At 48.9% G+C, this 25,511-nt stretch overlaps 1 protein-coding gene across 1 annotated transcript in view; it reads left to right on the forward strand.

Annotated features, from left to right (window-relative positions):
* LOC119162698 (transient-receptor-potential-like protein) overlaps window positions 1-25,511 on the forward strand; it is a 505,165-nt gene that overhangs the window by 136,824 nt on the left and 342,830 nt on the right. Inside the window, exons 7-9 of the mRNA XM_075882308.1 lie at window positions 14,553-14,690; window positions 17,640-17,779; window positions 18,360-18,475. Coding sequence (XP_075738423.1) covers window positions 14,553-14,690; window positions 17,640-17,779; window positions 18,360-18,475 — 394 coding nt within the window. The remainder of the gene's footprint in view (window positions 1-14,552; window positions 14,691-17,639; window positions 17,780-18,359; window positions 18,476-25,511) is intronic.

Here is a 25,511-nt window from a genome sequence, read left to right on the forward strand (position 1 = left end):
TGCCGGGACTGGAAGACCGTGGCTCTCCGCCCGTTCGCAGGCCTCCTGGACTGCCGAGTATTGGACTGAGAGTTCGGGGCTTTTAGGAACCCTCTCCCAGTGTTCTTCTGTGCTGAACTTTGCGCCATGTAACGCCGGGATACCAGAGCATGTGAGCGAGTGTGCAGTTATGTGCCTCATAACTAGGGCATACTAAAGTTATGCCATCAGCAAAGTGGCTGAATGTGCTACGAGTGGGGAATGAACCTGCCTGTAGCATCCGAAGAACCGACGACTGTGACCGAGTGAGCTTGGATTGCGGAAGCGGGTACCTCCGCCTAGACAACTGATAATGGGACGTCACTTCGTTAAAGGTGCCAAGTGGATCTTTAAAGTTATCCGCGAACCCACCTCCGTACCCGCCCGGACCGCCGCGGCGCGTGATTTCTCGCGCACGGTTGTGGGCAAGTTCGTTGACGTTAAGAAGAGTCGAATGCACCTCTGAGCCCGTGTGGGCCGGAAACCAGGTGATTGTGTGGTGGCCTACTACACCCCTGGAATATAGAATAGCGGCAGCCTTCCTAGAGAATACTCCCGAAGCAAAGACCCGGGCGGCAGCCCTAGAGTCAGTAAATATTTCTGGACGCGAAGGGTACGTCATCGCCAAGGCTATAGCTACCTGCTCTACTACGGAGGCAGACGCTTTCCTCAAGGAAGCTGAATTGAGTACGTGACCGCGATGATCAACGACCGCAGCTGCAAAACAATCGGAGCGGCCGTACTGCGCCGCATCGACGAAAGCTACACTGCCCTTGGACTTAGCCACGAAATCAAGGAGAGACTTGGCCCGTGCCTTTTGCAGGCCGACATTGTACTGTGGACGAACGTTACGCGGGAAGGGTGCCATATCGTACGTGCCCTTCACAGTTTTTGATAAGATCTTCTGTTCCCCCCCTGCCGTATTACAATATCCCAGCGACTGTAGGAGACGCTGCCCAGCTTTCGTGGAGGAGAGTCGCGCGACCTGAGCTAGTGTTTGTGCCTTGGTCACCTCCGTGAGGGTGTTGTGCATGCCCAGACTTATTAGCCAGTCCGTGCTGGTGCTCATAGGTAGGCCTAGTACCCTATTGATGCTTTTACGCAATAAAATGTCGAGTTTATCCTCCTCGCGTTTGGACCAATTTAGCGAGGATTCCCCGTAATTATTGGGGCTCATCAGGAACGATTGGAAGAGCCGAAGTATATTGCTCTACCTCAGCCGTCCCCTGCGGCTTGAAACCCTCAGTATTAGTCTGAGCATGTTCTCCGTTTTTGAGGTGATGTGAGCCAAAGCCTGTGAATTTCTGCCGTTAGATTCAAGAAGGAAGCCTAGCACCCGAATACAATTGACTCTTGGAATCGACTGGCCATCCCGTGTAGTTATAGTAATCTGCACCTGATCAAGCAGTGACTCGTTCTTTCTGCCGGGTAGAACTGGTCGATATAGAAGCAACTCCGATTTAGAGGTGGATAGTAGGAGCCCTGTACCCTGCAGAAAACGTTCTGCCATTGACAAAGTAGATAGGAGCGCCTGCTCCCCTTCAGCATCCGAACCGCCCATGCACCAGACTGTAATTTCGTCGGCATATAAGGCATGGTTGGTATTGGCTACAGTGGAGAGGTGCTGCGAGAGGCCTTTCATGGCTATGTTGAACAAAAGGGGTGAAATCACCGCTCCCTTCGGCGTGACCCTCGCACCCAGGGTGAATGTCTCCGATTTTAATTCGCCGATCTTTTTGGTGGCTTTGCGGTCCGCGAGGAAGGAGCGAACATAGGCGTGAAACTTGGGACATAATCCCATGCGCTCTACCTGTTCCAGGATAAACTGATGTGAAATCGTATCGAAGGCCTTGGCGAGATCAAGGGCCAATATTCCTCGCACATCTCGGGTGTGTCGATCGATAATTCGCCTCTTAATCAGCAGCATCACATCCTGGGTAGAGAGACCCGGCCGGAAACCTACCATGTTGTACGGAAACAGCTCTTTATCCTCAATATACCTTTATACTTTGTTGTGCACCACATGCTCCATCAACATTCCCACGCAAAATGTGAGTGAAATGGGACGGAGGTTCTCCATGGCGAGTACCTTGCCCGGTTTGGGAATGAGTCTGTACGCCAAGCCTCATGTACGCGACCTTCTGCCCAGAGGATATTGACCTCCTCGGTTAACTTAGCGATTTACTTTCCGTCAAGATTGCGCAGCGACCTGTTTGTAACGCCGTGTGGACCAGGGGCTGAGTGGCTATTAGGCGCATGAAGCCCCTTTTCGATCTTAAGGTTCGTAAAGGGCGAGTTGATTTCCTCGAGTGGCCTTCCCTGGTAGACTGGGTAATCCCAGTCCCCGGAGGGGCCAAGCGAAAGATATAGCTCTGCCAAATCCTTGAGTAAAGTGGTGTCAGTGACTCCACTAGTCCGCTGTGCTTGAACTAAGCAGTCGATTGCCAACCTCTGATTGCTTTTGGAGTTTGTCTGATCGAGTAGTACCTTCAACAGGTTCCATTTACCTCCGATGCGCATCTGCGCATCTACTTTTGAGCAAACCTCGTTCCACTGCTGCCTAGAAAGCTCCTGGCAATATTCTTCAATACATTTATCGAGAGTTTAAGCTCAATATAAGGGTGGCTAAGCGGCACGATTTTGAAAAACTTGGAAACAAAACAAAAAATTCCGCCATATCCACGAAGTGAATGATGATGATTGGGCGAAGCTCCGGAGGTAAACCTGGTAAACCATGAATCCTCTGTACATTTTGCCCACTCGATTTTATTACATCGCTCCCCCTAGTGTACGTCGCCGCACTAAATCGAACGATTGCCTTCAACCAATGACACGCGCCATATGTGACATCATTCCTATTTTATAAGATCTCGCGTCTTTCATCAACTACAAGTACCGCTTTCTAGTTTATAACATCTTGCATCTTTTCATCATCAGCTACAAGTACCACCATCTAGTAAACACTACAAGAACTAAACGAGAGGTGGCTACATACAGGAGACGGTACCACCATCTAGTGAACACTGCAAGAACTAAACTAGAGGTGGCTACATACAGGGGACGGTACCGCCATCTAGTGAACACTGCAAGAACTAAACTAGAGGTGGCTACATACAGGGGACGCACTGCCCACGCCCTAAGGAGCTTCGCCTCTAAAACTAATTCAAAGGCGTTCTGGCAATACATGAAAGGCTATGGAGCAGAATCACCTCGGGAATCACCAAAATGTCTTTGTGGTAAAGCCTATGAACAGTGGGTTGTCCTTACGAGTGATGTTGTTGAGGCGTCGGTAGTCCACACAGAACCGTCCTTCTTCGTGACGAGAACGACAGGAGATGCCCAGGGGCTGCTAGAGGGGCGAATAACATCGCGGCGAAGCATGTCGTCGACTTGCTCGTTGATTACACGGCGTTCTGTGGGAGATACGCGATATGGACGTTGCCGCAGCGGTGGCTGTGCGCCTGTGTCGATGCGATGCGTCACGGTGGATGTGCGGCCGAGAGAAGGTTGGGCGACATCGAAAGAAGAGCGGAATTCTTCCAACAGGCCCAAAAGCTGGGAACGCTGGCCTGGCGTAAAGTTGTTGGGTATGGAGGGACCGAATACATCATCGGATGATGAAGAAGATGTCGAAACAGTACTAAGCGTACAGGAACTTGAGCACTGCATGTCATCGGGTTGATCCATAACTTGCGCGTCTTCGATGGGTTCCACGCTGCTGAGACATTCCCCTCGCACCAACGTAACGCCGTATGGAGATGAGTTCACAACAAAAATAGTGGTGCTGCCGTGAGTGAGTTGCGCGGTCGCGAAAGGAACCAGCAAGCCTTTTCTTATGAAAACACGATGAGATGGCGAGAGGAGTGCAGTGGTGTGAGAAAGGCTTGCGCAGTAGAGCGACACCGCCACGGACGAGTTTGCAGGCGCTTGAGTGTCGTCTCTGACGAATAACTTGCTTGCAGCAGATGGACTGTCGGCCGGCGTCAAAGAAGAGAATTGCGTGAGTTCTATTTCTGCTGGTGCGCAATGAATGACGGCGTCGTGGCGGGAGAGAAAATCCCATCCTAAGATAACGTCGTGTGAGCATGAAGAAATTATTATGAATTCGATCGCATACATCACGTCCTGAATCATAAGGCGGGCTGTGCACATCGCTGTAGGGTGAATACTTTGGGCGCTGGCTGTACGGAGGGAGAGCCCGCAAAGCGGCGTGGTCACTTTGCGCAGTAATCGGCTAAGTTTTGCGTCCATCACGGATACGGCGGCTCCAGCATCTACAAGGGCAGATGCACGAACGCCATCCACAAGCACGTCTGTCACGTTCGACGAGCTTTCCTGAGGGCTTCCGCAGTTCGACAGCGTCACAGCCCTTGCCTCGTGGACTGTGACGACTAGTTTTCCTGGTCGCCCTCGAGTGGACGTGGCCACATCGGCGACAGTGAGCGACGTCGTGGAGATGGTGAACGGCGGGTAGATGGAATGGGGCGGGACGACGGTGACATAGGCGGCGGTTGGTCATAAGAGTGGCTTGATTGGCTGGGAAAGTTGGAGGCGACCTGCGGTTGCTGCACACAATTGCAATAGCGTGCTACATAACCGACGCAACCACAAGAAAAGCAGATGGGGCGATTGTCAGCAGTGCGCCATCGGTTCGCGGGTCCCATCCATGTCGCAGAACGCGATGGACGAGCCGGCTGCTGAGTGCATGGTAGGCGGCACTCGGGGCACGTGGGTGACGCCGGCGTATGTAGGCCTCGCGACGGTGTCGGTGTAACTTAGGGGAACAGCGACAAAAATCGGTGGGGGCGGCCTGGCGACAACTTGGGCGTAGCTGAATGGCGCAGATGCAGGAGGCGGCTGGTGGTATTCAGGGACTACCTCCGCGACCTCTTCAATAATGAGGAGTTATTAGACGACACTGAGAAAGCTACCTGTTTAAACAACTACTTCCATTCCATACACTTGCCGAAATATAGCTCCAGTGCTTCGCAATGCACAAGTTCCGCGCCGAAAATGCAATCAGTAGAGTTAAGTGTGAATGGAATTAGGGCATTACTAAACAAACTTACCGATAATAAGGCTATTGGACCGGACGGAATGTCACCTCGAGTCTTGAAGCAGTGTGCTGAGTCAATTTCTCTTTACCTGCACGTAATCTACACAAAGTCTTTGTCCTCCGGTGCCCTCCCAGACGACTGGAAAATTGCACATACAGTTCCCATTCATAAAAGTGAGTCCAAGAAAGACGTAACCAACTATAGACCTATTTCACTTACGTCCATACCCTGCAAGTCATTAGAGCATATTCTGTATAAAGAAATAATGGCACATTTATCAACAAACAACTTGCTGGCGTCTTAACAACATGGTTTTCGTAAGGGCTTATCTTGTACAACACAATTAATTGAATTTAACCATGATTTAGTACCTGAAAAAGACAATAGCGGACAAATCGATTACCTTTTCCTGGACTTCCAAAAAAGCTTTCGACACTGTGTCGCACTCTTTTCTTTTAAGTAAGCTTGCTGCGCTAAACATTGACCGCGAAGTTCTGGTGTGGATAGATAATTACCTTTCAGGCCGCCAACAGTGTGTAGTATTAAATGGCAAAAAATCAAGTTTTGTAAACATCACTTCTGGGGTGCCACAGGGCTCAGCCCTAGGGCCACTTTTATTTTTAATATATATAAATGACATTTGCTCAGGAATTGATTCTAACATACGGTTGTTTGCAGATGACTGTGTCTTGTACAGAAAAATTAGAAATGAGAGTGATGTCACCCTGCTCGAAAACGACTTATCGCGCATCCAAGAATGGTGTTCAAGGTGGAAAATGACATTATATGCCAATAAATGCATTCATGTTACTTTCACGCGTAAAAAAACCAACTCAGCTTCAGAGTATGTAATCTGTAATAGTATAGTAACACAAAAACCGCATTAATAATATTTAGGTGTAACTTTTTCAGCCGACTGTTGTGGGGTCTCGACCAGCCCGCCTTTGCGAATCAGGCTCGCCGCGTTTACCCGCGTTATGTCTGCTCCGCGTGAGTTCTGTCCGCTGACGCTTTTAGCAGATACCGCATTGCTCGAGAACAGGGCCAGTACCCCCCTTGAGCATCACAGTCGCGCACCCTCACTTGTCACAAGCCCCCCGTTGGGCGCCAGTGTGGGGTCTCGGCGAGGCGAACGAGCGCATCGCCATGCCACGCTCTTGGAGTGAACGGACACAGTTGACGCGGTCCGGTACAAAGCACACAACATACAATTATTAACTAATTTAGACGACGATATCGTCCGCCGTACGTTACATCAATTTTAATTAACACGCTACCATACAAACAACATAACGCAGTGACAAACTAAACACACAATAACATGATAAACACACACTAACACACCCAACACACTAACACATACCCAAGGCGGCGTCGCCAACGCCTGACTTTCCACGTGGGACCCCGGCGCGGAGCCCGCGGTGCCGAGCACCGGGGGCTCACACTACAGACAACCGTTCGCGGCAGCCGCCACGCGCAGAAGAGGCTCGCTCAACTCTCGTCTATCACCAAGGCCCGCCTTCCGCCAGGGGCCACCGCCGGCGCTACCATTCTACCAACAGTGGTACTCAAAGCGAACACAGCGCCATCTATCGCCCGGCGGTGGTCACCACTGAAATAAAGCCTTGGGGCGAGACACGCGCGCCACGCGGCGCAGACAACTTTACAGGGGGGGGGGGTGTCAGCCCCCCCACACTGTTCACGGAATGCACACGTTGATTCAGTTGTTGCGAAGGCCGCCAAGTCAATAAATTTTATACAGCGCAGCCTGACGACACAAACGCCGGCATGTTTGAAATCAACGGCGTATTCAACATACATTCGCCCTATGCTTGAATACGCCTGTGCCGTGTGGGACCCCTGGCAAAGTACTTTAGGTCACAAACTTAAAAAAATGCAAAATAGAGCTGCAAGGTTTGTTCTAAGCCGGTACTCAAGAAATGACTGTTGCACCAATATGAAAAATGAACTAGGGTGGGAATTACTCTCATCGCGTCGAAAGAAACTGCGGATAAAGCTCCTGTACCAAATATTTCATGCAAAAACCGGCATTCGAAAAGAAAAGTACCTTCACAGTCCTCATTATATCTCTTCGCGAAATGATCATTGTTTCAAGATATTAGAGTACCGTACCAGATCTAATTTGTATGCTAATTCGTTTTTTGTTCGTTCCATTAGAGAATGGAATCACTTATCAAATGAACAAGTGTGCTGTATTAATGAAGATGTGTTTTTCTCGACATTGTAACCCCCCTGCTGCAGCGCCTTCGGGCTAAGTGGGTAATCATTGAATAAAGAATAAAGAATAAAAAATTTATTAAGGAGAGCTATGCGTTTGCGGAGCCTCCTCTTTAGCTTTTGTGTTCGCCATCTCTCAACCAGCGATTTTTTAGCTTCCAATAAATGCGCAAGACGCGAATCCATCGTATCCACCTGTAAGTCGGTTTGGACAGTTTCGGTGGCAAGCAGCTCATCCTCCGCGAGTCGAGAAAAGAATTACTCTAACATGGCATATTCTGTCTCATCAGCTTTCCGACGCTTCCTGAACTCGTCCCAGTCCGTCACCCTGTACTCTTTAGGTGGTGCCGCCCGGGTTTCTTGCGTGACTGCGAGGATGAAGTGATCACTTCCCAGGCTTTCCTTCAAGTTAACCCACTGAACTTTCCCCGCACTTCTGATGAATGCCAGATCCGGAGTGGTGTCTCTTGAAACGGAATTGCCCATCCGGGTTGGGAACTGAGGGTCCGTGACCAGCTCCACGGAACAGTCTGCCATAGCTTGAACGCGGCTTTTCCCTTTAACAGTGGCTTCTAGATAACCCCAGGCTGGGTGAGGTGCGTTAAAGTCACCGATAGCTGCAAGCGGTGACTTGCCTGCAAGGGCAGCTGCCTTAGCGACCCCCGAGGAGAACGCCTGCTTGTGATTTCGAGGGCTGCTGTAAACATTCAGTACGAATATGCTGCACTTAAGCCAATTATTCAGAATAATTTCAACCAGCTCAGCCTCCAAAGTAGAGTTGCCGAGCGCAAGCGTGTGCTCTAAAAACGCACATTTGTTCGAAACCAAGACAGCCAGACCATTTTGACGCACCCCCCTAAACGATATATATCGATAGCCGGGCAAGGCAACCGACGCGTCAATGGTTTCTTGTAAAGCAATCACATGTGGCTGAACTGCCAAGAGAGCAATGTACTGCTGGAGGGAGGCCTTATGCTTCCAGAACCCCGTGCAGTTCCACTGCCAAATGACGAACTCAGTTGGGTATGGAGCCATGGCTGCTGCTACTGTTTTGCCGACTTAACGGCACGTACATATCGACGGGAGCCTGATCCATTGGCGTACCGGGGCGCGCAGAGAAAACAAGTGAAACAGGCGTCACCGGGACAAAAGAGTTTCCGCCTGGAGCAAGTCTCCTTTCGATCATGGCAACTTTACATGCTACGAGGTCAAAGAGTTCCGCCTGCCGTGCTACCGCCTTTTGTAAATCTTTGATTGCTCCCAAGACGTCCAAGTCGGAAGCCGCCACTACCTCTTCTTCCGCACCTATCTTTTTCTTAGCCAGTCGCGGCTCTACTCACGAAAACCGTACCAGGGCCTGTGCTGTATTTTTGAGAGCTTCAAACTCGACCCTCATCTGCTGACGCTGCACTTTAAAGCTAGCATTTTCTTGAAGTAAGAATGCAATCCTAGGGTCTTCTTTTTGCTCTTGCAGTGCCGCGTGCGTTACCTGTGCTGGCTGCTGCGCCGGGCTTGGCTTAGCATGATCCGCGCAATTCTTGGGAGCTTCTCGGAAGCGTAGCCTAGAGTGGGAGCGCCCCATGGAGTGGGCGCGCCTCTTGGAGCGAGAGGGTTCTCTTGAGTGACTGCGACTCTTCTTAACAGCTCGTGAGGGAGAGCGCATCCTCGAGGTTGGTGCCATGCTCGAATCCCGTGACGTCAGACCCTCTTGGTGCTGCCTGCGTTTCTTGGCGGCCTTTCTACACCGTCTTCGTCACCTTGCCAAGTAGCAAATTTGGAATCAATGCTGGCAAAACTTGTTGGACGTTAGATGTGACCCCCCCCCCCCCCTTGCACAAGGCACATGTCGGCTGGCATTGGTGAGCGTTCTCAGAATCGTTGACAGCACACCCGCAGCCCACTTTCTTCGTCGGTGTCGGGCAGACATCGGCACGATGTCCGAGAGCTCCACATCTATAACAAACGTCAGTCTGTCTCCTGTACAAAGTACACCGTAGCATGCTCGAACCACACATAACATTGTTGGGTACCTTGAGACCACTGGAGAGAACGACGACGGTAGTCGTTTCCTTGATGCGATGCACCTCCATGGCTTTAGGTTTGCGCTGGTTGACGATCATCGCCGCCAACTGTCGCTCATCGATGTCCACGTCGACGCCTCGGATGACACCTTTGTAGGTATCGTCGGAAGTTGCCGTGTAGGCCGAAACGTGATACTCAGTGGAGCCAAGGCGGATTAGTCGCAGCGCCACGTAGGCGCCCGCGTTGCGGGACGCTGGTGTAGAGACCACAACGATATTCTGAGTTATGTTCGGGGAGACGATATCCTTCAGTGTTTCTTCCGGGGACAGTTTTGGTGCCGTCTCCAGGGCTTGGGCTAGACGAATCAGGCTAACCGTCTTGAGATTCAGGCCTTCTCTCGGTCGGACTATGACTCGAATATGGCTCCTCGGCAATCGGGGAAGCCGCGATGCGGCTCCAAGACGACGAACGACGCCATGTGCGTTGGCCGTGCGATGGCCAGCCGTTGCTCCACTTTGAGAAGAAGCAGTCGCTTGTTGGGGAGAACGCTTATTCTTGCCTAAAGCAGTCTGCCGCCCAGGCGCGTTAGCGTCTTCTTGGGAAATAACTTCCCCGTCCACCACCATCACCTCCGGCATGATGCCGTTTCGTCGGCATGGGAGGATGCTTGGTCAAAAAAAATTCATTAAAAACGGTGAAAAATGGGCCTACCAGGTAAAAAATTGGCTCGGTAGAATCCTCTCGATGACATCTGTCGAAGGGTGTACGATTCCGGAGGATTGAAGCAATACTCTGTCAGCAATAATTCGAAGACGACAGGAGGAGAAGGAGAAAAACTTTATTCATCCCAAGAGGGAAAGGTGTGGTGGTGGAGTGTCAGAGGAGCCTACCCAGCGTAGATCCCCCGCTACCCTCTTGGCCCAATCAAGATCTGGTTCTGGACCTCGGGCGCCGAGCTGCACATAGCAGCCTCCCACTGCTACTTACTATTAATGTGTAGAGAATTGGGTGGTGGGTTTCGAGTACACCCCCACATGATATGGTCTAGGTTAGCTCTTTGTTGACAGAAAATGCACAAAGGGGAGGGGTATATCACAGGGTGTATAAGATGGCGAAAAGATGGGGTAGGAAACGTACGGGTCGGTAACTGGCGCCATAATATTTCATGGTAGCTCGAAGCTCCCGCAGCGTCTCTCGCCGACGCAAGAGCTCAGAAAGACACGTTCGTTCACACTGGACGCTCGAAAGAGACTCCCCATCAGACTGTAAAGTGCTCGCGTTTTTATAACGTAGTGTCGCTGGTCCTAGCGTGCGAGCACGTCAACAATACATTGGAGTAAGGAATTGGGCCCTTCATGACGCACTCGCGGCCATTTTGCTAGCTGCACATATACCAAATTTGGTGTTACGTGATGTAAACGGATGACCAAACGGGTGACCAAAATTCTTCTCGTCGGACGCACGTGACAATATGACTGGTGCAAACGTGATAATTCTGACACGCGTGTCATGTAAGAAAGTGACAGAACACCACGCTAGTAGCGTGCTCGCTACCGTTTCGCTAGCTCCAAATATACTAAATTTAATATCACATGACGTGGATAAATGACGAAGGTAAACAACACATTAAAACATGATAATCATGACACGAAGTCAAGTATTCGATCATTTACCTCCACCTCGTAACGTTGTGGTGATCTTAAAGTGCCATATCAACCTTTATTATTCGTGCTTTGCATATTATCGATTCCGACTGTACGTAGGACCGGCCAATTTTTTATTTACTTATAAACACGCGCCTCAGTTGTTAATCTTCTTGGACATTTTTGTGACACGCGCGAGGAACCCCCATTTTTTATATATTTTCGTCAACTCGTTCGATAATCTTTCAGTCGTGAGTAAGCGTTTGCAGGCGTGTATATTTTTTTCCAGGTGGTACTTCTTTCCTTTCGCGCTGTAGGTTTTATTCCATTCTGCAGTTACAGTTACGAGGGAAGTTGGTAGATGCATATGCTGCGAGTGGCCCTGATGTGTCTAGTCAATCTATTTTATTTTACGAAATTCCACTGTTCTCTAAAGCACTCTTTATATACACCATAACCGTACAGTTTACTCGTAAACATCCTCAAAAAACAATGATTCCTAATGCCGTGAAATTATGGGCAGTGCTTGCATCCTCAGGGAACCAAGTTGTACTGTTATTACGTATTCCAAAGGCGGATTGACGCCAAAGGACCACAATAGTTAACTGACGCTTCTGATTCGCTCAGCTTGTTGATCGGGAACACAAGTCCAAATCATAGACTGGCCATCACACCAAAACACTGCTGTTTTGTGAGTGAATCAGGCAGTAATATATCACACCTTGCCGAATTCACCTGATCGGAAAAGCGCTGGCACGGATCAAAGGGAAAGGTGAAGTGTCAGGCCCTTGCGCTCATCGCGGCTGCTGCTGCAGCCTACCAACTTTTCTTATAAGCGCTTGCGCGCCCGTTGGTCGGGCTTGGGTGCTTGAAAAAGATCTATTTAGGCATGGCTGCGTACGCCAGCTGTGCTTTGCTTTTCGCTGAGGGAGACACGCTTGAAGCACCCCCATCATTTCATTCTTCACCGCACGTATGTCTTTCGGCCCGTTCAGTGTCACCAAAGCTCGAGCGCACGTAGTCTCATGCGCCGCCGCAACGTGGAGCGCTCGTTTCTTATCATATAAGCGGTCATTTCGAGCTGACGCAATTAGCTATGCAAATTGTTAGAGCATTTATTCTTCAATTTCTGTATTACCAGACGTAAATCATGCATTCAATATTGCCATATGGCACAATGGTGGGCTACACGACTGTCACGTCACGCTCGCTTTTTTCTTTTATGACACCACCATTGAGAGAAAAAAAGCTTTAGCGAGCGTCGAGTGGAACATTTGTATTCCAATCGCAGTCAAAAAAAATTAGACCCACGTATGGTGGAAATCACTTGTATGCGAAGCAAGAATGCGAACGTTGATGTGTCACTTTAAAATAAGCACAACGTTACGAGAAAACATAAATTATGCAGTGCATGACTTCCATGTCATGATTATCATGTTTGGACGTCTGATTTACCTTCGTCATGTATTCACGTCACGTGGTACCGAATTTGGTATATGTGGAGCTAGCGAAATGAACGCAAGCATGCTATGAGCGTAGCTTAATTGCAGTCATGTTTCACACCACAAGCATAAGATGATTTCCAGGTTAGCGTCTGTCACTTATGTTTGCCTTGCAGTCATGTTATGCCATAGCAATTTTGGTATTGATACCTATATAGAAACCCAGGAGCGCTAAACGTCATACGTAGGCGAACAGACAGACAGACAGACAGACAGACAGACAGACAGACAGACAGACAGACAGACAGACAGACAGACAGACAGACAGACAGACAGACAGACAGACAGACAGACAGACAGACAGACAGACAGACAGACAGACAGACAGACAGACAGACAGACAGACAGACAGACAGACAGACAGACAGACAGACAGACAGACAGACAGACAGACAGACAGACAGACAGACAGACAGACAGACAGACAGACAGACAGACAGATAGATAGATAGATAGATAGATAGATAGATAGATAGATAGATAGATAGATAGATAGATAGATAGATAGATAGATAGATAGATAGATAGATAGATAGATAGATAGATAGATAGATACGCTCAAAGTCGCCGAAGTTCGCTAAGAAATGCTTTGAACTTACGTTGTGGGCGGCGCACCACCGAGTAATCTTCAAAACGAGCCATGGAAACTGCAACGCCACGCTCTTTCCTGCCTTCATTTTTTGCTCCATGGCTGGAATTCAAGGTGGTGACGTGACGCTCGCTCCTAGCTTCTCTCGTCGCACCACAATGAAGGAAAAAACCCAGAGGGAGCGTTACGCGGCAGTGTTGACATCCAGCCACGGTATAGAAGAAAACGCGGTGGGACTGCCACGGGGCAATCTTCAAGACCAGCCATAGAAACTCTCACTTGACTCTCTCTCCTAACTTTATTTTTTGCTCCATGGCTGGGCTTCAAGGTGGTGGCGTGACGCTCGCTCCTAGTTTCTCGCGTCACACCACAATGTAGACAAAAAGCTTAAAGGGGTCGTGAAGAGCTTTTCAAGATTTTCTAACTATGTTAGTATTCACAATACTGGCCGTCCTTTCAATCCTTCACCTAGACTCGTGTGATCGTTAGGGCTTACGGAATAACTAAAAAAGCGCAACTTTGGTTTCATAGCTGACGTTCCCGACGACTGTGCAACTGTGCAGCTGACGTCAATTTAAAACAGCCAATGAAAAGTCTTTCTCGTCAACAAAACATGGTGACGCAGCCATGTTTTGAGCCCTATTCGACCATGGTTCATAACATCAGATTGTTTTGATTGGGGCGCTGTCTCTACATAACAATAGCATTTAGGGTCCATGGTTTCATAGACTTCCGGCAGCAAGTGGTTGGAACATACGGAACTATTCTGTGCACCCATACCATCAGGGCCATCGCGGTAACATCGCACGATGGTACATTTTACTGGTTTACCGAGCATGTTGCCTTCCATGCGCACTCTCTAGCCCCAGTGGCCCCTGCTTCACCATCGGGGTTCCCAGTTTCAAAGACAGTCGCCAAATGCCACAAGCGGAAAGCAAGAAACAAGAACAGGCAGGTTGGCTACACTGTGCTGGCGAAGGGGGAGTAAAAGGTTATAGAATATATATGTTATAAAAATGATGCTGCAAAAGAAGGAAAACTACAGGGAAAGAAAAACGACACTGTTTAAAGTCTGTCTTCAAGACCAGTTGTCGTAAAAAGCATTGGTAATACGCTTTGAAAGCCTCCTTGATTAAGGACGCCTTCGGCCAGTGTCACAGAATCTCTTTTCTCGACAAAAGGCGATCATACAGTCAATCTAGCGCACTAGAAAGTTCTTGTGTTGAAGCATTGACGCAGGTGCACTCACACCCATCACTCACGTTGATGTCGTATCGATTGACGGAACACTTGATCCTGCGCACACTTTCAGTCAAACGAAGATTCGGGGAAATGGTCCCCTATTATTGTTTATTTAATAGTGCGAGAAACCAGGCACACCTGAGTGAATGAGGTGGAACGGGTGTTAAATTACACAAAAGTTTCATGCTGAAGGTAACTGAATTAATTTGCACTCTCTATTTTCTTTGACGTCTGATTCCAGTTCTCTTGATTCTGGCATCTCAAAGGGTGAACTTGGAAGATCTTCACTCCCATTTTCAAGGTGGCGTAGTAACAAAACAACAGCAGCGAGGCCTGCCGCCTTCGTTTGTCGAAGTGGCAATCCTTACCTTCGTCATAGGTAAGACTTCCATCACGAAGATTCATCAAGAATGCGATCCCATTTAAGGCACCGTTCATAACTTATTACATTTTACTGACATTTTGTAACTCCTCAATCACTTCGCAAGCCAGTTTTTCGGGCAACTTGCCTTATACTTATTAAGCCTTTATCTAGCGCTCATTTGTTAAATATAAATGGCTTTCTTTAAGGAGTAGCAATATTTTTATACAATTATTTCCATTTTCAATATCAAAATACTCCTATATTATACAATAAATAATTAAAGAACTACATGAAATTTTCGTGGCGGGTTTCAAGCTGAACATCAAAATTGGACACGATATAGCGTGTATCAGCAACATTAACTCAAAAGTTCGAAGCCAGTACGCTGAGGTACTCAGTTTTGACTGGATTTTCCAATGGCCCCATATGTATATTGGCACTGCCATAATAGGGTAACAATAAAATACAGGATCTGTAACCGTGAGTAGGAGTGAAGCGATGGGCGCTGACGCTTACACTGGCAGCGGCGTGGACGCTGGCGCTCATCGCGGCGTTGCACAGGAGAGGAACCCAGAGAAGCGCAAGTCACGCAGTGATGGACCGGTGTTTTCTACTGTAACATGCCCATCACTGCCAATGGGCAATGAAAGACAAAGGACTCCGATGGGACACAGAGACGCGCCCACTGCGGCTTTTTTATTGTTCAATAACGCGCAGGAGAAATCTCCACCGGCCCTACATTGCAGGTGAACATCCAGTGCCTAAATGAATGGGTCGGCTAGTTAACGTTTGTGCAGCGTGAGCGGTCGGTTTTTTTTTTTTTCAATCGAGAAACTCGCTAGCGGACGCTGCGTGCGTCGGCGTTGCGAAGCGAGAGATGGGGAGCGTAGGAGAGGAGAGAGGAGCAAGGGACGCGCATACACATTAAGAGACCACCGGATTGTGCTCGACCATGAGACTCTTTGCGTCTAATAAAATTAAAATAAAAAGTAACATGGAAAGTAATCACGTACTCTGGAGTAGCTTTCTGATCCCTTTTGAGGTTGTAGTTGAGATCGCTGAAGCAGCTGTAATTGATTTGACTTCCGAGTAACGTAAGCTTCCTCCGAGAGGTCGGATTTCAAGCTCTTTCTTCTTGATGGCCATCGTCATCATCGGGCATTGCGAGGGGAACTGCGGAGCAGCTAGTTTATGCCTTCGTGAAGAAGGTGGAGACAGGGCAGAGCGAGTGAAACTATCAGTTGGTAATGCCAGCGAAATGATCGGAAATGCTTCATCTCTGAACGCGCAAGCGAATGATTCACTCTTGCGTTGCCCGTTGATTATGCGAACAAGGATGACATGGTACCCTCGGTTTTCTTCTTGTGCATGTTGTACGGCTTTGCTCTGCACCGATTCGTTTTGCGTGCTCGACGAAATCTGAGCTCAAGGAGCTCCGCACTTAACGGCACCCTATAGAATAACATAGCTTGTGCATAAATATCAAACACGACACGCTTTCTACTGCCCACCCCTGTTGTCCAAGTCGTCCGCGAAAGCTTTCCAAAATTCTAGTCATCTGCGCTTTATCAGATTATCGTCGTGATGATCATCATCATCGTAGGAGTGACTTCACCCAGTGCTCAGTAAATTGGGATGTCTCACTGGTATTTTTTAGCTCTGCTACCAAACTACACTTCTGAAGTCATTGCTGAATTATTTTCTATCGTTCTCACACTTCATAAGCTTCCTGCAAGCGAATCAGAAGCAGTCATACTTACTGATTTTCTCTCAGTTTGTGCTGCACTCTCTGAAGCAAAAAATTTACACTCAAGAATATGTTTAGTAGTTTGATACCAGCAAACCTGACTAAAATTTACTTGCTATGGGTACCTGACCACCGCAGGACTTATCTGAATGAAACGAACCACATTATCTATAATCGAATTTCTCTTCCATATTTTACCTGATTTGCCTTACTTAAAAGCACAAATACTTGAAAATACTTGCTTGCACAGGAAATAGCCAAATTATCACTAGAGAAAGTCAGAGACTTCGTACATATGAGATTTTTCTGGAGCAAAATTGGTGTGTATTCCAGCAGTTAAATATTCCAATCATCAGATTACGCTGTAGAATTCTGCGTGTGAATTATTTTTTACATAAAGCTGAGCCCACATTATCTCCGTTATGTCTATCTTTTAAGAAAATAGGAACAATAGACCATTTTTTATTCTGTCGCCAATATTTTTATCAAAGAAAAAGATATCTTGTCGATCCGAACGAAAAGGTAGGTTTAGAAGTAAATTTACAGTTCGCCAATATTTTTATCAAAGAAAAAGATATCTTGTCGATCCGAACGAAAAGGTAGGTTTAGAAGTAAATTTACAGTAATATTATTCCTTGAAGGAATAACATTAGGTTATAGTCACAAGGAGTTTTGCTGTGCTGTGTTTTCGTACGTAAAACAAACAGAAAGATTACATTGTTGGTATAATATTATTCCTATCTGATAGCCTTAACACTCACTCGTGCTGCATTTTCATTCATTATTTACGATTTCGTTTTATAGATTTATTTTCCGGCTGCGGCGGCTGCATTTCCGATGGAGGCGGAAATGTTGTAGGCCCGTGTGCTCAGATTTGGGTGCACGTTAAAGAACCCCAGGTGGTCGAAATTTACGGTGCCCTCCACTATGGCGTCTCTAATCATATGGTGGTTTCGGGACGTTAAACCACACAAATCAATCAAATCAATTAGGTTTATTTTCTGTGTTTTTTGCCCGGTTCTTGGCCGACCCCCGTTTGTGGGTGGAGTTATCAGAGGAACATCATCAATATTTATAAATAACCCAGTGCAGGTCAAGTCACTCAAAGTAAAACAACCGTTCAGTGCACTAAAGCATGACACTTCCACCTTGAGCATGTCATATTTCCTGCCCAAAGCAAGAGAGTGCTTGCTAAACGGGTTCCTTTTGTTTTGCAGCTCACATATGGGAAGAGGCAACTGAAATATGGTCAATAGGCATAGCCCATTACCTCAAGGATAGTTGGAATATGCTGGATTCAATACGAAATACCATGTACGTCGCTGCAACACTGCTCCGTGTGGTGGCCTACATTAAGGTGCGCCATCTTTAGCGATTTGTATGCTTTCTCGTCAGTGCTAATTTGTAATTACGAGTATGTACCAGTCGATGTAAGTGCCACTTGTACGATCGTGACTAATGCCATGCACTTGCAGATTACGTTTGTTCTTCTAGACCGATGCCTGCTAAAGATAAAACAGGCGTGCTGTTTCCAATGAGACCAGCGTGGTCGCAATGTAACTCATTTCACGGTGTTTTCTGTGGTGGTTATACTACTATAAGCCACTAGTGTAGCACCCATACGCACATGCAGTTACAGAGTTGACAACGTATAAGACTGACCCTTGACATTCCATTGAAATAGACCACCACGCATATTATGACGCTATAGCAGAGCTAAACTTGCGTTACAAGCAATGTTCTGTACACTGCACGTGCGTCGCCCCAGCCTAAGTCACTGCCACAGTGACCAGCGTTGCACTTCTGATTGTGGCGGTTGTTCTAACAGCCAACTTTTTAGCCAATTATCTACGAAGGCAAATCGCATATGCCAGAAATTAAAGCTTGCAACCTTCCTCGAAATCGTGGCGACAAACTTTTTTCTTTTTGTTTGACAGGAGACACAGGAAATAGACGAGCACCCGCTGCTTGCGTACCTTCCGAGAGAAGAGTGGGAGCCCTTTGATCCCACGTTGATTGCAGATGGTCTCTTCGCTGCCGGAAACGTTTTTTCGTGAGTGCATCTCATAATTTCGCGCAATTGAGATAGTATGGTGCTACCAGCACTTGGCCTTTAGGACGTCGCCCTTGTCAGCGCTCGGGGTCTGCGCGCACGTGTTGGTAAAACAGCTGCTGTGGACGATGCATTAAAATTTTCCATGAAAGCACTTGTGGATACAACGGCTCCCTTCTACGTCGACTTCGTTGTAAGCTCTGTGGCCCATACATTTGTTTGTTTTTATGGGCACCCTGAAGCTACATAGAAGCCATACCATTGTCGGTATTGTGTCGTTTTTCTAAAATCTACTCAGATCCTAAGAGGCAAGGCATGAGCGAAGAAACACATCTTAACAATGAAGACAACACATTCCTGATGCATCATCCTCTGAGTAATGTCACACAAAGCCGTAGCCGAATTCCCCGTTCATTATGTGATGTCAGGATAATTGGTAATGGTGTAAAGACAATTCGGAAATTTTAACTTCTTTTTGTAATGTGAATGTAGTGGAGCTCGGGCGTGTGTGCGTGTGGGGTATAGTAGAAGGAAGAGAAGAACGGAGGGAGATAAAAAACAGCCGCATTATTCATGTCGTTCTTATCTGATTTTTCTCTCTTTCAGCAAGCACTGTATAAACATTTATTTTATAAGGTACAGTGTGGCTAATATCCCTTGTGGTTATGAGCCGAAGTCTCCTAGGCGACAAAACAAAACAAAACAGCCGGCCTGCAGCAAAAGTGTTGTCTCCGAGTGACGTTCAATGCAATTGTGCAGTCGCTGAAGAAGAAGTCTTACATCCCGGCTACGTCGTTCAGGACACCCGCCAACGTGCAGCCGCGATAAGCGCACATTGAGAATGGCGTCCAAGCCTCCTAGGCAGTTGTTCGCCTGCCACCACTGCCACCACAGTTCGGAAACGGCGTCATGGCCTCCACGGCAGCTCCAGTAGACTTTACCGGTACCAGCTCACGACAAGAGACACCGTTCACGCGTCTTCAGCCATGAATCCGGCCGTGAGCACCGGGACCACCACGTACTTTGCGAACCCTACCCATGGTGCATTGGGCACCCCCACCAACCACAGCGCTGAGTTGTGGCGTCACCTCACGCAAGTGTCCGCCTGCTTGTCCAGCTGGCATCGTTGAGCTACAGATTCCGTCTAGCCGCGTCACCTTATAACGCTCTCGAGGAAGTACCGGAGCTTTGAGGCTTCGAGGATGACGCTCATAAATTATTGGAGACTACTATCAACACCACTGGCTCGCGGCATGCCAGGCAAGAAAATTATAAATGGCTGGTGGTCATCGTTCACCTTGGCGTGGTGACGAGGTGTGGCATAAATATGAGGGCATCAAGCTACCGACCTCCCTGGAATGGAGGGCCAGGCTCATCGCTGTTTTCGGCCATACCCACCATGGAACATGACGGATACCGAGAATGGAGCTAAGGATGAGCACGTCCTCGAGGCTGCACTTAAACACTGCGCCTCATCGACAAGTAGTTCTGACTGCATTTTTCGCAACACGCGACTCGGCTGGTTCTCGCATCCAGTCCAGAAAAACTACCTCCCGCCGAGTTTCGGTAACTGGGCTGAGAACCTGGCACCATCACGTACACGGCATTAAGTCGTCCATTGCCCAACGTGGCTTTTTCTTTCGCTACAAGACTGCGTCGGCGGAATAGGCAAGCTCACGGCAATTGTACAAACAGGAGCTCCATGCACTGTGCTACATCAACGTTATGCCCTAGTCATCCTCTAGCTTTAGTCTGATGCATCATCGTGTGGTCTCGGTAGGGGCGTGTTGCCTGTCGGAGCACTGGATTTGCAGACACGCACCAAAACCGGAAGAACGTTTCTTGCCACCGTTCGGGTCTTCGAGCACTTCCATGTAGACATGAATTTGGGAGCTGATTACCTCTTGTCAACTAAAGTTCAGATCACCATAAATGGTGAGCGAGTGAAGCACCACTGCTTCACCCTTGTCTCGGAAGCCCCGGCTGAAGAATCGCAGACACAAGCATCCAGCAGCGAGAGCACCCTCAGTGACCAGCTGGATGGAGATCTGTCTGCGTCACGGCAGTCATTGTTCGAGTGTGCGAGTGCTTCTCTCAATAAATCCATGGCTACTGATGACACACTCGTGGAAGACATGCCTGATTTGACGAAATCTGCCCCCCGTACTTTGACCGAAGCTAGCGATGCGCCACAAGCGGATGAAGCCAGTATCAGTCCTTCCAGCATTCCGGTGAGCAGCTCTGCTAGCGATGATGGGAAGTGGATTATGGCTTTTAGCGTACAAGCTGAGTACCATGCGGATCACCACGAGACAGTCTGCGTTAACGGGGAAACCGACGTGAAGCGGCCAGATGGCGACCAGCTCACTCGAAGCAGCGAGATGACACTTGGCGACTGCAGTGAGATGTACAGCAATTGTGGCATTAACCCCTATGAATGCTGCCATACAAAAACATGAGACAGCACTTCGCTTCCTCGTGGACGTGCAACACGAGATCGCACTAACGGCAGCACAGAGGTTCCTGCGTCAGGTCACCATGGCCGAAATCGCAACCTGTGCGAACAGGCCGGCATACTTAGTTAGGCAAGAATTTGGCGGCCCAATATAGTAACCCTTTCAGCCCTGCAATTTTTTATTTTGTCAGTCACATGAATTCTTAGTGCATATTTTACAACTAGTTAGTGTCTCAGAAGAACACAAACAAAAACTTTAGTCAGTAATATGAGTATGTATGAATTTATAGACGTGATATCAAATTAGGCTATCATAGTCTTGTAGCCATGAAATGAGAAAAATCTCAAATTAATTGCTCTTATATCCTATAGTGCTCTAAATCTGAACAAACGCAGTATCTGAAAGTGTAGAAGCTCTTAAAAAATTTCAGGACTTCAACCCGAAAGTGTCGCCTTCCCGCCTCTGCTTGCCCGCGTCATCGTCACTAACAACCTTTGTCCAGATTACTCTTCTTTACGGCTCCATGCTCCGCGATAATGAAACAACGGTGGTGTCAATCGCAGTGGGCACAGTTGAAAAAATGCTTCTCCGAGTATTAGCGGGCTCTATCATATTTTCAAGGTTCTAGGAGAAGCTTTGTATGATATCGTCAATTGACGACACCAGGGCCGAAAGGGCCAACATGAACAAGCATGGCCTACAGCTGAACTCGAAACAGCGACGGCGTAATCTGCAGCGATGCGTGCGACGACCGTCTCGACATAGCCAGTGGCGCCCGCCAGAGCTATCATCGAAATACGATCAAAGTAGGACGCACTGTGGACGTTACAGGCCTCCTCAAGGCACCAAAGGCCGTCCGCCAGGGTGTCAGGTAGAACAGCGAGGCAAGCCGTGGCGTACACCAGAAAGACATTAATAGTAAGAAGCAGTGGGAGGCTGCTATGTGCAGCTCGGCGCCCGAGGTCCAGGATCAGATCTTGGATTGGGCCAAGAGGGTAGTGGAGACCTACGCTGGGTAGGCTCCTCTGACACTCCACCACCGCACCTTTCCCTCTTGGGATGAATAAAGTTTTTCTCCTCCTCCTCCCCAAAGGCACAGCCAACACCGCCCACCAGACAGTATCGCTAGCAATGACAGTTCTGAGTTCAAAGCCTGTCGGACTTCGATTACCATTGCGGCACAGCCATTGTCGTCAGCCCGAACGCCTTATGGAGCTGGTCGTGCACTTTCGAAGTGTGGCCGAGTGTAATGTATATGTAGTATTGGGCATGGGTGCGTGTGGGGCTTAGTAGAAGAGGGAGAGTAACCAAGGGAGATAAAGAACACCCAGCCTGTAGCAAATGTCTTGTCTCCGAGTCTCTTTCATTACAATTGTGATATTCAGCAGCGAAGCTCCAAGACTCTAAGGCTAAATTTAGCCGAAAAAGGAGTAACGGAGCCCAACAGGCGCGCGAGATGAACGGAGAGACCGTTGAGGAGTAACCACAGAGGGATGCGCGCCGCGTACAAACCACCTAATCTCGAAAGCGATGAACCGCGCGGGAGATGCGGGCCGTTCGCCAACCGTTGCCGAGAAAACTAGCCGTCCTCCTCCCTCTTGGCTCAGTGTTCCCCCTTATTTTGCTGCTGGCGGTTGGCGTTCCGTCGCGTTGCGAGAGCTCGACGATCTAGGAATTACGCCGTGGTGCTTGATGTGTACGCTTGGGTGAGCGTGCGCTGTGGCTCTTACGTTTCGCCGCGTCCATGAAGTCTGGAGCAGGTCTCGACCAGACCTGTGCGCCGGTACGAAAATTGCCGGCGGCGGCGCGTCTGTGTTTTAACCTCCGGCGGCGCCGCGTGATCGGCGTGGGGCTCTTAGGATCGGCGGTGGCGCGGCGCGAAAGGGGGGGAAGGTGTACTCCAGAGAGAAGAGAGAAAATAGCCTTTCGAATAGTGAAAAATAGAAACGATGAAAATATGGACTGTCTCCTTGAACAAAGCTCTGTATTGCTAGCTTCCGCTTTGGTTCCAAGCAGCGCACCGGTGGTGTTCTGTGGCTCTGGGGCATGACGCTGGAGGCCACTTTCATATTCTTGTGCTGCCCAACGCCCTTTTTGACATGAATTCGATAAGAGCCGCGAAAACCGTCATCGCAAGGATGAAAGCCTCCGATATAAAGAAGCGCCTTGCGAGGTCACCGCTAGGGACGAGAGCATGCCCTGCCCCATCAGCAAAGGGCGGACTGGACCCACCAATGTCTGTGCCTCAGTTTCTTATGACGTCAATATCTTCCTAGCGGTGCTACGAGCAGTTCTGAATACCTTTTGAGTTGACTAGCACACACACAGTCAGTACTGAAAAATTAGGTGCAAGGAAAGTGCATCGGCATGCAGCAACATGTGACCAGGCGCTAAAGTAACGGGAAAGTGGCTATAACTGAACGCATTTCGTCCGAAATACCAGTAACGTCGAATACATATCTGCCCGGTGACGGGTGAACAATAGCGCAAGATCTTGTGTGAAGTGCTCCACTCAAATTAGTGTGACGTCCGCAAGTCCCTTCTCGTGTACTTGTCTGACTTTCATCAAGAACGTTGGTGATGTCCAAGCAGATCCAATTGCTTTATGCCACCGTTACCCCGAAGCAATGGTTACTGTGGTGACAAAGCAAATAGAAGACGGTATGAAGGACAAAATTATTAAAAAGTCTTTTCGTGATCAATATATATATATATATATATATATATATATATATATATATATATATATATTGTTAAGGCGTTTATTAGCCGGCCCACAGCGAGCAAGCACAATGGCGACAGTAACGGCCAAGCACGGGCTCTCAGCGCGAGCGGCATCCCTTTTGGGTAGGCCCACTAGAAGGCACCTGAGAGTTCCACCAATTTCAGTGTTCGGAAGCTTCTTTACAATTACCCCGGGGTCGAAGAGGGAGCCGCCTGGCGACCTAACAGCTTGTCACTATGAGCGTGTCATAGTAAGCCTTCAGGCGCTCCACGTTGACTATGTCGCGCCCGCGACGGCGCATGTCCGAAGTTTGTTCAATTGGTTCGATCAGATAGTTGACCGGAGATGTGCGCTCGATGACACGGTAGGGGCCTTCGTATTTCGGGAGTAGTTTGGAAGAAAGGCCAGCTACAGAGGTCAGATTTGAGAGCCATACAAGAGAACCAGGAAGAAACGAGGGCTCAGAAGTGGCGGAGCCATCACGAATACTCTTCTGCCGCTCTTGCTCATGCGTCGTAAATGTCTTGGAAAGCTCTCGACACTCTTCAGCAAGCCTGGCTGTCTCAGAAATAGGTGCACATTCAGATGGATCCGGCGTGTACGGGAGTATTGTGTCGATAGTGTGTGAGGGGTGCCTTCCGTACAGCAAGAAGAAAGGTGAAAACCCGGTTGTGCTCTGAGGGGCGGTGTTGTAGGCGTATGTGACGAAGGGCAGTATAGTATCCCAATTCGTGTGGTTGGCGGCGACGTACATCGAAAGCATGTCGCCGAGGGTGCGGTTAAAGCGTTCGGTGAGACCATTCGTCTGCGGGTGGTAAGCAGTAGTTTTGCGGTGGACAGAATGGCACTCTGTGAGAATGGCTTCGATGACTTCTGACAAGAAGACACGGCCTCGATCGCTGAGAAGCTCCTGAGGTGGACCGTGGCGCAGTATGAATCGATGCAGTGGGAACGATGCGACATCACGCGCAGTAGCCGCAGGGATAGCGGCGGTTTCGGCGTATCGCGTTAAATGATCTACGGCGACGATGGCCCAGCGGTTACCAGCCGACGTCAGAGGAAGTGGTCCATACAAATCGATACCTATGCGCCCAAACGGACGCTCAGGGCAAGGTAACGGTTGCAGACTGGCTGGCGACGTGTGTGCTGACAGTTTGCGGCGTTGGCAAGCGAGGCAGGAGCGAATGAACTGCTGCACGTAGCGGTACATCCCGCGCCAGAAGTAGCGTTGCCGAATGCGATGGTAGGTTTTGAATACCCCAGAGTGCGCGCATTGCGGATCAAAATGAAAGGATTCACATATCTCTGACCGCAGACTGCGGGGTATCACGAGTAACCACTGCCGGCCATCGGTGTCGTAATTGCGTCGGTGTAGAAGGCCGTCACGGATGGTGAAATGGCGAGCTCGACGACGCAAGGCACGCGTGGATGGCGCTGCGGATGGATCAGAGAGCAAGTCGATCAGCGGGCCGATCCAATTATCCTTTCGCTGTTCGGTAGCGATTATGTCAACGTCAATGGCAGAAACAGCAGCCGAGGATACTGAGCAGAGCACATCACCTTCAGGCAGAGGGGAGCGCGAGAGGGCGTCAGCGTCAGCATGCTGGCGTCCGTTGCGGTACAACACGCGGATGTCGTAGTCTTGTAAACGAAGAGCCCAACGGGCGAGACGGCCTGAGGGATCCTTCAATGATGAAAGCCAGCATAGTGCATGATGGTCGGTGACGACATCGAATGGGCGACCATACAAATACGGTCGAAACTTTGTAAGAGCCCAGACGATCGCCAGGCACTCTTTCTCCGTGACGGTGTAGTTTGTCTCAGCTCTCGTGAGCGTACGGCTTGCATATGCTAC

Source organism: Rhipicephalus microplus, chromosome 2 (assembly GCF_043290135.1).
Source record: "Rhipicephalus microplus isolate Deutch F79 chromosome 2, USDA_Rmic, whole genome shotgun sequence".
NCBI classification, from domain to species: domain Eukaryota; kingdom Metazoa; phylum Arthropoda; class Arachnida; order Ixodida; family Ixodidae; genus Rhipicephalus; species Rhipicephalus microplus.